This window comes from Python bivittatus, unplaced genomic scaffold (assembly GCF_059951505.1).
Source record: "Python bivittatus isolate LINGU-HERP-01145 unplaced genomic scaffold, Pbiv_v1 ctg000430_np1212, whole genome shotgun sequence".
Lineage (NCBI taxonomy): Eukaryota > Metazoa > Chordata > Lepidosauria > Squamata > Pythonidae > Python > Python bivittatus.
Window position 1 is genome coordinate 6,092,646 of NW_028277071.1, and position 15,148 is coordinate 6,107,793.

Sequence of the window (15,148 nt, forward strand, 5' to 3'; positions counted from 1 at the left end):
TATCCACACAAGAACAATCCTATGAGGTAGGTTGGGAGGCAAGAGAGTGACCAGCCCAAACTCATGCAAAGAGATTGATTAGTCCATCGTCCTAATCCAGCACTTCACCCCTACACTGCACTAGCATTCTCTTCAGGAATAATTAATTAATTAATTAATTAATTAATTAATTTTTAAAATGCAAAATATCTTTTGATTTCTTCTTAGCTAAAGAGGCAAAAATGAGACCTTCGACATACACTAGTCTTTGGCTTCTTGGCTTCTTCATGGCAGGTGAGTTGCCTCTTATGAAAAAATGTCTGAAGTCCAAGATGAGTGAAAACAGAGCAACTGCCTATTAAAGCAGTCAATTACTGCAGAAGGGAATGCCAAAATAAATGGCTGTCAATCTTCTGATGGCAGTGGTAGAGTGCCTGCTCTGCATGTAGGTGATCGCAAGTTCAATTCCTGGCTTCTCCATATCACAAGAGCTGGGAAAGGCTTATCTCAAAATATGGGGAGCTTTATGATGGTTAGAATAAAGAAAACAAGGTGAAGCAAGATCATTGTTATAGGAGAAATAAATAATAATTATAGGCATCCACCTAGACCTCTGTTGGGCTCGAGTGGTTTAAATAAACAAAAGAGATGTTTTCTTTAGCTCATAGACTACTCTTCCTGCTCACTTTATGCCTGAGGTGGCCACTATCTTTTTCTCCTGAGATGGTGTCCATGTCAGGCCATTATAAACAACAGAACAGTTAAGAAACTCAGTGGTGGAGCTTACTGGGAAAATCTAATCTTATGGAAGATGGGATGCTGAACTCCTCCCTGTGTTCACTTACTTCATATTCATGACATAATCATATTCCCTTTCTACCATTCATGTTTTCTGTGCTTCTCCAAGCTTCTCAAGCTGCATTCTGCCCGAGGAAATGGTTACAGTATCAAGGGAACTGTTACGGGCTTTTCCATAAGAAGCTGAGCTGGCATGAGGCTGAGGTAAGACCTGATATCTCTTAAAAAGCTGTGGAGAACATGGGAGAGATGAAGCAGCACAGTCTTATGTGTTTCCCTCCTCTCCTCAGATTGAATGCCAAAGCTATGGCCGTGGGACCCACCTTGCATCTATCCTTGCCTGGCCAGAAACACTGATTGTGTCCAAACACATCTCTATTTACAAGAAAGAAAAAGGGGTTGATGTCTGGATTGGGCTCCATGATGTTCACCATGTAAGCACCACCCTCCTGGGTGTTCAGATCTCTCTGTCAATAATCAATCAACCTGTCAGTTCTATTGATTCAATACCAGGTATGCAAGGAATAGCAAAGGAAAGATGAATTCTTTTTTTGAAACTCCTACAGGTCATCTACATTCCTTTTCCTATGCATTCCCCCCCCCCATTTGTTCCAATATACATAGTTTCCCACTCATATAATATATTTTATACATTATTTTCAGGATGAAAAATGTTTTTGTCCAGCATTGATTCATGATATACTTCATCTGTATATACATTCTACACATGTACCTTTTCTAAATTACTGAGCTGTGCAGCAAAACAGAAAAAAGATGAACTTCTAATAAAAACTGTGTTTGGGTTCGTGCACTGGTTTGCAAAATTAGAGATACTTTTATTAAATGTGAATAAAACCAAGTTCTCCCATCCCAACTTCTATCTAACCTCCGTTGGCTCGATGGCTCTTTTGTTTGGATTTAGGATGTGCTTCTCTGTCTTGTTAATTTCAGAATGGCAACTGGAGGTGGACAGATGAGTCTACTTACAACTACAAGAACTGGATGCACGGAGAACCCAACAATCTTTGGAATTCTGAGTACTGCGTTGCTCTCCGAGCCTCAGCAGGTGAGTTTTCCATTCAGAGAAGGTTGTGTAGTCTTTGCTCAGTCTGCAGTCAGGGTTGACCATCTGGAGAATAGGGTTAGTTGACCCATAGCCTAATCCCATAATGAGGCAGCTTTGTATATTCATGTGGTAATCAGGATGCAATATCAAAATAGTCACTCTGTGAACTCCCAGGACCTCAAGTGGTCCACCAACTCCTTTTGTGGCCTCAGGGGCTCTCTCATATTACAATGACTGAAAATCACTACCATGTTTATCTACCATATGAGTTGGGGAAATTTGTATAGTGTAAGCTCTAAAATAGGTTTAACACAGTTAAAAAGCAAGGAGTTTGGTCTCATGGTTAAGGTCCCAGGCTAGAAACCAGGAGATGGTGAGTTCTAGTCCGACCTTAGGCACGAAAGCCGGGTGGGTGACTTTGGGCCAGTCACTCTCTCTCAGCCCAACTCACCTCACAGGGTTGTTGTTGTGGGAAAAATAGGAGGAGGAAGGAGTATTAGGTATGTTTGCTGCCTTGAGTTATTTATAAAAATAATAAAGGCGGGATAAAAAATAGAAGAAGAAGAAGAAGAAGAAGAAGAAGAAGAAGAAGAAGAAGAAGAAGAAGAAGAAGAAGAAGAAGAAGAAGAAGAAGAAGAAGAAGAAGAAGAAGAAGAAGAAACAAATCTAAACATCTAAGCACAGGGAAACTAACAGAAAATTCTGGCTCCATCCACCTGTACCCCAGACTCCCACCTACTCTGCATTCACCCAATGCGGCACTTGCACTTTCAAAAAACGTTAAGCGTGGCCCCAGCCTCAATCTAGATGCAAGCCGAAGAATGTGTAGAAATGGTTTATACTCTTATGTCACATTTAACATTTCAAAAGACAGCTCTCCAAGTGTACTCTACAGAAATTTGCCCAGTTGCTCCCCGTTTATTCACTATTGTGTCATGGTGTCAGGTATGTATGTATGTATTTAATTTATATAGCTGCCCATCTCATGAGGGCTGTTGCTTTGAATACCGTAACCTAATTGGGTGAATGACAACTCTGCCTAGAAATATGAGATGCTGAAGAAGGAAAACCGCACAGCTGAAGCTGGGGTTCATTTTCTCCCTGCAGATTACAAGGGATGGATTGATGCGGTTTGCATGAAGCAAAAAGCCTTCATCTGCAAGCATGAACTTTAGAAAATGAAGACGTTTCACTTCATGCTTGCACATAAAGAATCATCATCGTGGAAGTGAGGGAATCAGGAAGAGATCCATCCTGTTACATCAAGATGCCCTTCTTTAAAACATCACATGTGTTCATTTCATGACCGGTTTCTGTGGTCATCTGCTTCCTTCGTATTTGGCACCACACAGCACCAAGTCTCTGACATGGTTATTGCATAAAGGTCATTGTCAATAAATATTATTACAGTCTGCATTTCTTCATTTTATTTTCCTCTGAACTCTCTGTATACTGTTTCCTGTCAATGACCAAAGTAAGGGTGTTTATATCTATATATCTATATCTATATATCAGGATAATCTATGCATCGTATGCCATAATAATTTTTTAGTCATTAACAGCTGTCAGATAATCATTTTTGCTATAATGGATATTTTGAGGCTCAGATGGTCTGTAGTTCTAAATTCCATTGTAAAACCAGCATAACTGTCCAGCAGAACATGTAGTCAATCTGGGTATACCTGCAAGATGATGGAACAGCATACACATTGCATGTTGAAATCCCCAGGTTCAATGACCTACATCTCAAGGTCAGAAGATCAGGAAACAGAGCTGAGAAGGAACCTTGTTGTAGACCTTGCTGAGATGTGCTATCTAGAGAAAACTACAGTCTGAAAATCAGGCAAATTCATATTTGCCCTGACCCAGAGATTCCATGGTAGAGGAGAGATATAATATGATAATTTAGAGTTGAAACTAAGACAAATGTAATAAGGCACTTATAATAGAATCAGTACACAAAGTCCTGTCTAGGTCTAATGAATCAATTCTAATGCAAGACAGATAATACAGTTCTGTCAAGCAAGATTTGCTGCTAGAGATTTAGAGACTGGGATTCAAGTTAGCTTATGTGCCAAAGTGATATGTCTAAGAACATAAATGCAACACTTCTATGTGATGATTCACCCTTGTCAGAATATCTACAGTATAACTAACATGCCATCTTCTTTGCTAAGATAAAAAAGTGGGTATTATTTTTATTTGCTTTCCACTAGGTTATAGAATGAGTGTTGATTTTTCAAGGTTTATTTCCTTATCTAAATAAAGATGAACTCAGTGCCCTTTCTTCAAAGCTGTCATAAGCTGCTTTTTCCTTGATTAGTAAAAATGAAAAGGATGGACCATAATTTTCTTGAAGCACTTAGCTCAACTTGTGGTTAAGATACATCCATTTGGTCTGTAGGTACCCGTTAATTAGAAAACTGTCTCTAAAGAGAAAGATGGTGAGTAAATCTCTTGATAAATGAGTTCTTGCAGGAAAGTATGTTTTCACATCTTTTGAGATAGAGTGATAATGGAAGGATGGTTCTAATGGGAACAATATTTCCCACCCTGTCATTAAACAGGGTGTTGATTGAGTGACGAAACATGGAAGCCACAATGAAACTGAATGCTTTACATAGTGATAGAAACAGGGCTGCAGAGTTGTTTAGCAGAGGGCCCATTTCACATTTGTTCTCTGGAGAACAGGGAAGATGAAAACTCTAATGTGAATTTATTAAATTTCACCAGTATGGATTACCATACCTCTTCCAAATCATTATCAATGTTTGCAAAGCTCTGGTAAATGTAAAGTATGAACACAAAAACTAATGTGAATTTAAATTTGTGGATCATGAGGTTACATATGTGAGTTTGTTTGAATGTAGATAAGATATGGATTTAATACATTTTTTTTCTCCTTCTCATTTATGATAGCCAAAAATTTTAGTTGCAGATAACACAGCCTCTGTCTGGATGAAGATGGCAAAGTCTCTGAGCAAAATATCCTTTGGAGTCTATCACATACTTGGGTACTCCATTCTCTAGGTTCTCTTATTTTATTCAAATGCCTCTTCTTGAATAGTCAAGAAGGGCTAACATCTAAAACAATGCACACTGATACAAAAATAAGAGTAATCACAGAGACAGAAAATATAAAGTGTGACAAGTTGGCAGTGTGTAGCCAACTTTGGCTAATTGTGCAAAAGCTAAGGAGAGTTGGATCACTTTGGTACTTGGATAGGACCATAAAAAAAACCCTACATCTGTGGGTTAGACCAGAGCTGATGTTTAACAGATCTGGAGGATACAGCCAACAGCCTGAGGGCAAAAACTTGGTGTCCTCCTTCAGCGTACCCAGATGGGCCTCTTTCTTGGATATCTACGTGAGAGAACAAACCTTTCACCTGACTCTAAATTAATAACTAGAGCTCAGTCACTTCAAGAACAAGCTAAAAGAGGAAGACAATTCAGCTGGTTGCCAAATAGGTGGTTTGGTTGGATGGTGAAAGAGTCAGAGTGAGGGAAGTTTTTCAAGTCCAATTGAATATCACACAGTGAATGGTATGATTCCAATACTGAAGTCTGGGGGTTATGGCTAAATAGGGTAAATATGATCTGGTCAAATTATCTATCTATCTATCTATCTATCTATCTATCTATCTATCTATCTATCTATCTATCTATCTATCTATCTATCTATCTATCTATCTATCTATCCATCCATCCATCCATCCATCCATCCATCCATCCATCCATCCATCCATCCATCCATCCATCCATCTATCTATCTATCTATCTATCTATCTATCTATCTATCTATCTATCTATCTATCTATCTATCATATTTATATAGCTGCCCATCTCACACAAAGTCACTCTGGGCTGTGTTCAACAACTCAAAAGAATAAATACACAAGAACAATTACAAATAAAAAACTATAAAAGCACACAAAACAGGAGGGGATAAAATTAATAAGGGAGCCATCACAAAATCTCCCCGGTCCCCTGGGACCCCCAGGCCTGATCACACAGCCAGGTCTTGAGGGACTTGCGGAATGTTAAGAGGGATGGAACTAATCTCACTTCTAGGGGGACAAAATTCCACAAGGTGGGCACCAGGGCAGAGAACCCCTGCCTCCTGGGACCCGCCAAATGTAATTCTCTGGCAGATGGGACCTGCAGCATGCCTTCTCTGCCAGACCTGATGGGATGGGCAGATGTAATCAGGGAGAGGCAGTCCCTCAGGTAACTCGGCTCCATGCCATGAAGGGCTTTGCCTTTGATTCATAGCATCCCTCAAAACTCAGGCAAAAATGGGGAAAGGTTAAAGTAATTTGAACTGGTCCCAAACAAACAGAGTTAGATGTGTTATCCAGGAGAATCATAATTATCTAGGCACAGAACTTCAAAAAAAAATCAAAATCATGACAATGGTGACGATGATGGCTTCAAATTATAAATCAATGGTGGCAAGCTTTGCATCCTTCTGACATACCAAGGTTTGTCTTCCTCTTCAGTGGTGGGCTTTGCTCTCTGCTAAAGACAAATCTCCCTCATGTTGCAGTCTCAATTATTGTGCCCAGTTTGGTCATTTCAGAATCAAGCTAAATAAGGTAAAAGTTTCCGGTTTTGGAAAATATATTACTGAATAGTCAGGGTAATGATTATGCTTCAAGTTCAGTTGTACTATTTCCTGTGCAGTCTCACCTCCCCTGATGAAGATATTCTGGTTAGTGGGGGGAGTAACATTTTAAAGAAAGTTGAGATAATTAAATAAAGTATAATGCCTGATGACTTCATGGCCACAACTATGTTGTTTTTGTGGCCATAACATGAAAGTGGTTTGCCATGGCAATATGTCATGGGTCTAGAGTTCTAGACACTCAGTTTGTCTAGAACTCTAGGATTTTTTATGGCCTTCCATCCAAACCCTAACCAGGCACCATGTTGCTTAGTTTCTTAATCCAGACAGATTGGCCAGACATTACATCTGCAGAGGGAAGACATTAAGTAATGGGTTAAATTTATCTGTTTGGTTGACTTGGAAGATACCATTGCTGGTAGGCCCACATGCATAGCTATACAATCCATTTGTTATCTGATAACAAATTAATCATTAATTAAAGAGAAGGAATACAGTAACCACTAAGACAGAAGTGGGCAATGAGATGGTCATGGAAGCTTTCTCTGATGTCTTCCAGTTTCCATATCTCACCTTAACTTTAATTATTAGATTATTTTAATTTAAGACAAATTAAATGAGAAACTGGCATGTTGCACTCTAAAGAGTCAGCCTCTAGCATTTTTAGAAGCTCTATAAATGCTTTTCTGGTACTAGAAACATTTTTAAGAATATAAAAATGGTGAGTGGTGGCAGCCCAGGCTTTTGTTTAGTAGTCATATGAAAAAGGTAGGAAATAATGTACACAATTAACAACAGACCCTTGTCAAAACTTGTGGGACACTCCCACTGACATCCACATGGAAGGAGAATCCATGGTTTTAATAGACTAGGTAGGTAGAAGATGGAATCTGGGCAGGTAGATCTTTTCAAGAATGGCCAGCATGCATTAATTGTACACATTCATAACTTAGAAAGATGAAGAAGGGAACTCTGTCCTCCTTTGCATATTGTTACTGGGGAGGAGGATAAATGAACCAAGAATGAAAACTTCAGAAAACATCTGCATCAGAACATCTTTATTGATATTGCACTGTGTGCAAGCCACAGGAAAGGTTCAGAAGAAAGAGGAGACCAATGAGGCAATTCTTATGAGTTGATCTCTTGAAGAGGATGGAAGAGAACTTTATCTCTGCATGATGTGAGGAGATAATGAGATTAGTGGGAAGGCAGCCCATCATGTTAGCATCTTGGGAAGCACAGGGAGAAGCTTCAGGCATCTTTAGAGTTCATGTTTGCAGATGTAGGCATTGTGTTTGCTGCACTGAATGTCGTTCCATAGTTGGAAGCCTAAAATACAAATGACAAGAAAAGTCTTATCATTTTTTGCCCTTTATTTATTTCCAAATTGGAATGCTCCACAGGGAGGGAGAGAGGGAGGGAGGGAGGAAGGAATACACATACCGACACATTATATATACACATACACATACATACATACATACATACATACATACACATTACATATGAGACAAGTGAAGTAAAAAGCTGATTTGCATTTAATTCTGCCTTCTAAATCACTGTTTTTTATGCCTGTTATTGAGACTTTCACCATTATTTTCTTCTATAATTAGACCTAAGAATTTCTCAGAGGGATACTATTGAAAAAGTATGAGATATAAAGTTGGCAAAAGATTGCAAATCCATGTTGTTTAGAATAGTCAAAATATCTTGCAACCGTGACCAAGTGTGTATTATAAAATTAAGACTAAACTCTCTGCTCTTTAAAGCAAAATGGTCTCTAATCTGTTATCTCATGGAATTAAACTATACATCTTAGTCATATTATAAGTCTTCCAGTCCCTCGGGGTCTCAGAGGTGGGCTTCAGGCCTGAAGAAGTAAGTTGCCGCAGCTGATCTGATGCATAGACTGACTGACCTGCAATTTCCCACAGGCTGAAACTCATGGAGAACAAGTATCCCTAAGGTAGCCTTGTCATTCTCAGATACTGAGAAGTTTGCTTACCTGTGGATTGTCGCAGCTCCACACAGTGCTCATTGTTACCATAGTTGTCTGGCTGGTTCCTCATCCAGGATTTGTAGTTGTAAGTGGATTCATCAGCCCATCTCCACTTCCTGGTCTGTGGAAAGGAAATGTGGTTAAAGGAATGACAGCTTTGTCTAAAGATAGACTAGTAATTTTTGTGTATGATTATGAAATACTGAATTTTTCAGTGGCAAAATGTGGAGCAGGAGTCTTCAGGATTTAGGTGAGTCAATCATCCTTATGCTACTATTGGTAGTGATAATTAGGAACATAGTTACATCAGATGATCTCACCTGACGGACATCGTGGAGTCCAATCCAGACATCACTGAGTTCTTGTTGGTAAGTGGAGATGTGCTCAGCCACCAGGAGGGTCTCTGCTCTGGTAAGGATGGAGGCAAGATGGGCCCCACGGCCATAGCTCTGGCACTCAATCTGAGAAGAGCAAAAGGGGATATTACTTCTGTGATCAGTTCCCAACTCCAGGATCTGTGAAACTTCCCAAGTGTTGAGTTAAACCTTGTAGAATTCCAAATGTGGTCAATCATTCGTGCAACAGGAATTGAAGAGATGTTTTAAGTCTCACTTGGAGATGCTAACGTTACACATCAACTTGGTCAAAACCTGTATTTACACTAGAATAGCCTTCCTTTCAATTCCAAATTCAGGAGTATTTTACTTGAAATGTTGGAGAAGAATATGTTCCAAAGTCTGTAAAGCAATAAAGTTGTGTTATTATTATTCCTTCCAGCTCAAGCTCTGTAACAGATAATCTGGATCTATCCCTTACCCTGCAATTCCTTTTCAAAAGTGGATGCCACACAATCAAATTGTAGACCCTACATTACATCAGATGTTGGTTGGTGAGAAACGCTTCTTACCTCAGCTTCTTGCCAGGTCAACTTTTTGTCAAAATATGCATAACAGTTGCCTTGATTTTGCAGCCACTCCCTGGCACAGGTGTCGGCCTCCACTGCATTGAAAGAGGACAGTGAAAAAGAAGAAGTAAAGTCAGGACACCATGACATCTATATAGAAGAAACATCTTGCTATAGGGTCCTGTAATTCAACATTTTGTGACCCTTGGTGGTGAACTAAGAAAATTCAGGAAGATCCCAAGTGTGAATGTGAGGGCTGGAGATCTTTCCAATTGCTCTTTCTGAGCATCTAGTATTTGGTATGCTGGCTTTGATTCAGAAGGTAGTAAACAGCCATCAGGACTGGCAACTATGGATAGTCCTTTCCAGCCTGAATTTGGGGTTGTCTTCTTTTGAAACCATCTAAACTGGTGGACATTACCATCCTTGATGGCAATGAAGAACCCTCTACATTAATGCAGGAAATGTGAATTTACAATCCATGTAATTCTGCCTGAGTGACTTAGTTTACCTTATTATGGTACTTGACCTGATCATACACATACATATACATGCTCACACTGATATAAATTAAAATAAAATTAGTCCCCAACTTGAAATGACAAAACAAATTTATCCTGGATTTGCAGTTAAAAAGAAATTAGGGAAGCTGCTTTTTACCTATCAAGTGACAGTAATACATTTTTTCTTTGATTCTACAGCCATTATGAATAATTTCATTACCTTAATATTGATCTCTGGGTCTGAATTGGCAAGCAAAAATTGACTTGTGACAAAGTATTTTGTATTTGTATTTGTATATTGGAAGGAATTTGGAAGTGGGGTATATAGCTTTTTCAAATACACTGCTTGAGTGGACATGTTCTTTTGATATGAGTGACCCCCGGCCACAAGAGAAAGCTCTCATACAGTATGGAATTTTCTTTTATTGTCCAAACAGAACGTGGACGAGTTAACGTACTGTGCCAATGTGATTGCCCTTTTATTTTTGAGAATTAATATAATAATAAATACTCTTCTAGCTTCCGAGAACAGTTGATTTCATTTGACTTTTGATAAACCCAGAACCAATGATACATCCAACTGGTGGTCCAAATCTCTTGTCCTTTCCTTAATATTGGCTCTGGCTTTCTCTAACCTAGAACCAAGAGTGCCCCAGAAGGAAATCATATCCCTGGACCTTACCCCCCAAAGACAAGTTGTAGAAGATTGAAAGAACCTCTCCATATGATGATAGTCAAACCAAGGGGTTTAATTCAACTTCGGCTAATGTTTAAAAATTGTGGTCCAGACCTGACATCATGGCACACCATAACTTAGTGGTAGTTCATAAGGTCACACGCCAAAGGCCCCATGTTAAATTCCTGACATTGCAATTATACAATTGTATCCTTGTCTAGAAACATCTTGTTTAAACCTTCCTATTTCTATACTTTTGTGGGAAGCAGCCATGACTAGGTTATCATCACTTTAGGACACTTATATTTTAAGATATGAGAGCAACTCTTGTTTCTGGTACTGTGAAAAAAACCTGCTGGGTGTTGAAAGACAACAATTAAATGGAAATGAAAAATATCAGAGGAATTCACCTTGCAGGAAAGGACCAGCAAAGAAGATGCCAAGAAGGCAAAGGCTGAAGTAGGTGAGGAGACCCATCTTCTGGTTGACCTTTGAGGAGAGAAAGGAAGACGAAATACAAGAAGTGCATTCTTTAATTGCCATTCACTGAAGAAAGGGAATGAAGAGAAGAAGGGTATGTGTTTTTCTTCTTTAAGGCACAATTCTTATCCTGCTCTCCTCTTATTTGAATTCTGAAGAAGCTATATATTTGATAATGGATTAGAAACAAGATATACTGTAGATATGTTTTCCAATGAAATCATGCTGATTTCAGTAGGTTGACTGAAAATATGGTAAGCCTGGACCCATTGATTTCAGCAGAACATCATGTGCTTCAATTGTCCCAGATCTCTCCTGAGTATTTTCATGTTATGTAATTTGGAGAGCAAAGTTATGAATGCAGCCAGACATTACAGGCAAAACTGAAGGTCACTTCTCATGTTATATGGCAGCAATCTCAGGAATATCAGTTATATAGTTAAACTTGAGAAGAAGTTACAGCTAATCCCAGCTCCCAGAAATATGGACATTTATTACAGAACTCTTTGTGAAGATTTGTTAGTATAGTCTCTCTCCACATGTTGAAATGCACTGTGAATAAATATCATGAATTAAGAGTCTGGCAATCCTCCTGTGTTGTTATCCAAATGAAGTTTTGTCATTTGACTTCCTATAAAGTCTCACTTGCTTTTCTCTGTGAGACACCAAGAAGCAGGTGTCATAACCAGCCTTAACCATAAACCAGGGTAGCAGAACCTCTATTCTGAGAATATAAATCTTGTTCTTAAAGTCTACTCTGCTTGTGTGCCTTTGATCCCTGATTCTCCTATACTTGCTACAGCTTGCAGGGTCCTCTTATCTCTTCAGCCACTCACCTTGCAATGCTCTTCTCCTGGATTGACAGAAGTAGTGGACTCTTGGATGCTCTCTTGCTTTCTGAGCAACAGTTATATGCAACCCAGGCAGACATGGTGCAACACCAGTGATCTGAGACCTTCAAGGAAATCCTGGTCTGTCATTTTCAATTTTGCATAAATGAAGGCCAAGTGTCAGGAAGTAGTTCGTGAACCCTATCATCATCAGCACTGGAAAAGGGCATTATCTTTTATTTTAGCAATGCAAGTATTGCTAAAATCATTGCTTTGACTCTATCCTTGAGAAGAGATGTCAAATGGAGAATATCAATTCAGCTGTGAAAGCATTTGTTCATTTCCTCATTCCACTGACCTTTAATTCCAGATATTAGCCTGGTTGAACCCCAAGATTTCTTTATTCCACTGCAAGACCCTGTTTTTCTGCAATGTCCCTTGCTTAATATTTTCCACACAAGACTCCTTCTCCTTCTCCTTCTCCTTCTCCTTCTCCTTCTCCTTCTCCTTCTCCTTCTCCTTCTCCTTCTCCTTCTCCTTCTCCTTCTCCTTCTTCTCATTTCCACTCACAACACTCAAAATGGCTAACAACATAACAATACTAATGAAACATAGCAAGTTGAAATCTGATACAACTGTTAATATTACTTGTACAGTAATTCAAATAACTGAAAAGGCCTAGCTCATGAAGGTCTTCATTTGTCATTTAAGAACAGAATGAGTTTATGCTGGAGGGTGAATGCAACTGCTGAAGAAGCAGATTTTATAATCTAGGAAGACCCACTCCTGTGGGTCTGAGAAATGGACTGAGGGCATTTGAAAAATAGGCTCACCTGCTCACCTTCACATCCAGACAGATTCACTGACATAGGCGATTCCTCAGATAGTCAAGCTTCAAGCTGTTAGGACTTCACAGCTCAAAAACAACATCTTAAGGGTCAACCAAGAAAACAACTAGCAACAAAAACCCATGTTTTGATATGAACAAAATAGGCACTTACTATTGTGTATTAATGGCAACCTGCTAACCACATTATACAACAACAAGGGTTCCAGATATTCTTCAAGGATAACCTATGTAGAGTCAATTGCAGTAGTCAAGCCTAGATTATCCAAGGCACTGGTAACCAGTTTCAGGGTTGCTGCAGCCAATGAATTAACTATAATTATATTTTGCTCCTCAAGTGGAAGAAAGCGTATGCTACTGGATTTGTTCATCTATTCATCCCTTGTAACTCCTTTTCTCCTCAGATTTTGAAGATGTATAAGAATATTTCTCTATGCCAAGAGGCAGCTGGACCTAACACAGCTATTTAGGAGTTTCCTGCCAAAGGAAGCCAAAATGTAGCCAGGTTGCTCAGACAATGTCAGAGGCTGATGGAATTTAAGAAACAACATAGGCTTTGTAAAGTTGGTAAGGATAGCACAAGTTGATGAAGGTCTCCATGAATTATCTGCCTAGAACTCTTAGCTGCAAAGACTCTTGTTTAGAAATCAGCTCAGATTTTCACTCGTGATTCTTTGGGGACTGATTGCCTCTGGACATCTGTTTACATATGTATAAAGTTGGACTCACTTTATGTATTTGAGATAAGCCTGATGAATTTACTCCAATGTTAAACAAAATAAACACAACCATTCATGAGCCTGGATGCTCTGTATTCAGGTCTTCATGTGACCAAGGATTCCATATCTGATTCAGAGGACAACATCAAAGTACTATGCAGCATCAGGAAGTATAGGCGAATGAGGGTTGGACCCCACAGAGAAACATTCAGCTGAAAAATGCACTTTCTTGTAAGTAAAGCAGTATTCATGAGTAAGGCCCTATTCACTAGGATGATAGTGATATCCAGATAGCTATGCTTACCTACTATTGGGATCTGGGTATAGTTCTGGAAGCTCTAGCTTGACCATCCTGTCTAACCCAGCTTCTCTGGTTGTACTGGCTTGGCTTGTTGTTGAAATTGAAATTGAAATTGAAATTGTCATGACAGACTGTGGCTTGCTTCCTGACCCATCTTCTAGTCAACTGGGATTTTCTGTGCATTGCCTTGACAACTCTATAGTAGAACAGGAACCCAGGCCAGATTTCATGTCTAACAGTTGACATGTCCCTAATGGTCACAGCCTGTGATAGAACAGGTAGAGGCTTATGCGTAAGTCAGTAATTAAGCAACCTGTCTCCCCTGTTTTAAGATTTCCATAAATCAACCTTCATGGTATCTCCTAGGACATTTACAGCCACTTAGCTTGTAAAAAAACAACTGTTCCACCATGCAAAGAATCGGATAACTCATGTTCTTCAAGTGGGCAGCCAATGCAATGTTCTTATTCATTCTCTTCCCTGGATTTTCTGACACCCATGGATAATATTAAAGACATCCAAGTTGTGATCAGAGATTAGTGGTGCAGACATTCCTACCCAAATGTTCCACACTGAAAAATAATCACAAAAGTTGGAAATTCCATTTTCTGACCGTTCATGATACGGCGTCAGAGGAGTTTCCCTCTAGGCTTATACATTTCCTTGTGGCCTTCAAGAGAGTGCTGAAAGTGGGAACAATGTTACAATTCAAGAATGATATTGGCACGTACACTTAGTATTTTGACTACTCCCCCTTAAGACTATCTATCACCTTACTTTTTGCATTATAGTGAAAGAGCAATAGTTGCATAAATGTTATGAGTCATAGTCAGCTGCTGATCAAAATCTCTCAATATATCTTCTTCTTCTTTGCCACGTTATTTTAGCTTTGGTTGTTATATAGCATTTTTTATTTTCAAAAGGCTTTCATCTCAAAGAATCCAATAAACCCCAAAGAAATTGGCAATGTTCAGTTCAGAGCTATCCAATGCTTTAATTTTAGAATAAAGAGCATGAACTTCAATTATTTCTAGATAAATGAATGGCTTGTTAGGGAGACAAATTTAGAAGTCCATCTTTTCTGTGACTCAATATTGGGAATGGTGTCATCCTATCTGCATTTTGCTAAGTGGCCTGGTTCTGGCTTCTTTTCTCAGTTATTCTTGTTTCCCTTTTCCCCTTAATTCCATTGATCATAATGCAAGTGGAAAAATTCTGTGTCTTTTAATGATCTTCATTATCTTGGACAGGAGAAGACAATAGCTCAAAGAGCCCATGATCAAGGAGTGGTCAAAAAAGTTAAGATGGCAGTTGTAACTGCACAATCAAAGCCTTGTCCTTTTGTACATATGTTGAAGTCACACAGATGTACAAAGGGCAGGGCTTCAATCACACAGTTACGACTTTTTTGACTACCTT

The 15,148-nt window shown here is 39.1% G+C and overlaps 2 protein-coding genes across 2 annotated transcripts; one reads left to right on the forward strand and one right to left on the reverse strand.

Annotated features, from left to right (window-relative positions):
- Positions 1 to 221: 221 nt before the first annotated feature.
- LOC103066151 (C-type lectin BPL-like) lies at positions 222 to 3,018 on the forward strand. Its single transcript, XM_007437350.1, has 5 exons — positions 222 to 273; positions 887 to 981; positions 1,068 to 1,211; positions 1,729 to 1,843; positions 2,951 to 3,018. The coding sequence occupies exons 1-5, from the start codon at positions 222 to 224 to the stop codon at positions 3,016 to 3,018; spliced, it is 474 nt and encodes a 157-aa protein (XP_007437412.1).
- A 4,567-nt stretch (positions 3,019 to 7,585) lies between these two features.
- LOC103066391 (C-type lectin BpLec-like) lies at positions 7,586 to 15,148 on the reverse strand. Its single transcript, XM_007437351.3, has 6 exons — positions 15,134 to 15,148; positions 10,963 to 11,029; positions 9,377 to 9,468; positions 8,790 to 8,930; positions 8,476 to 8,590; positions 7,586 to 7,799 (listed from the first exon to the last, which is right to left on the reverse strand). The coding sequence occupies exons 2-6, from the start codon at positions 11,027 to 11,029 to the stop codon at positions 7,732 to 7,734; spliced, it is 483 nt and encodes a 160-aa protein (XP_007437413.1). The 5' UTR covers positions 15,134 to 15,148; the 3' UTR covers positions 7,586 to 7,731.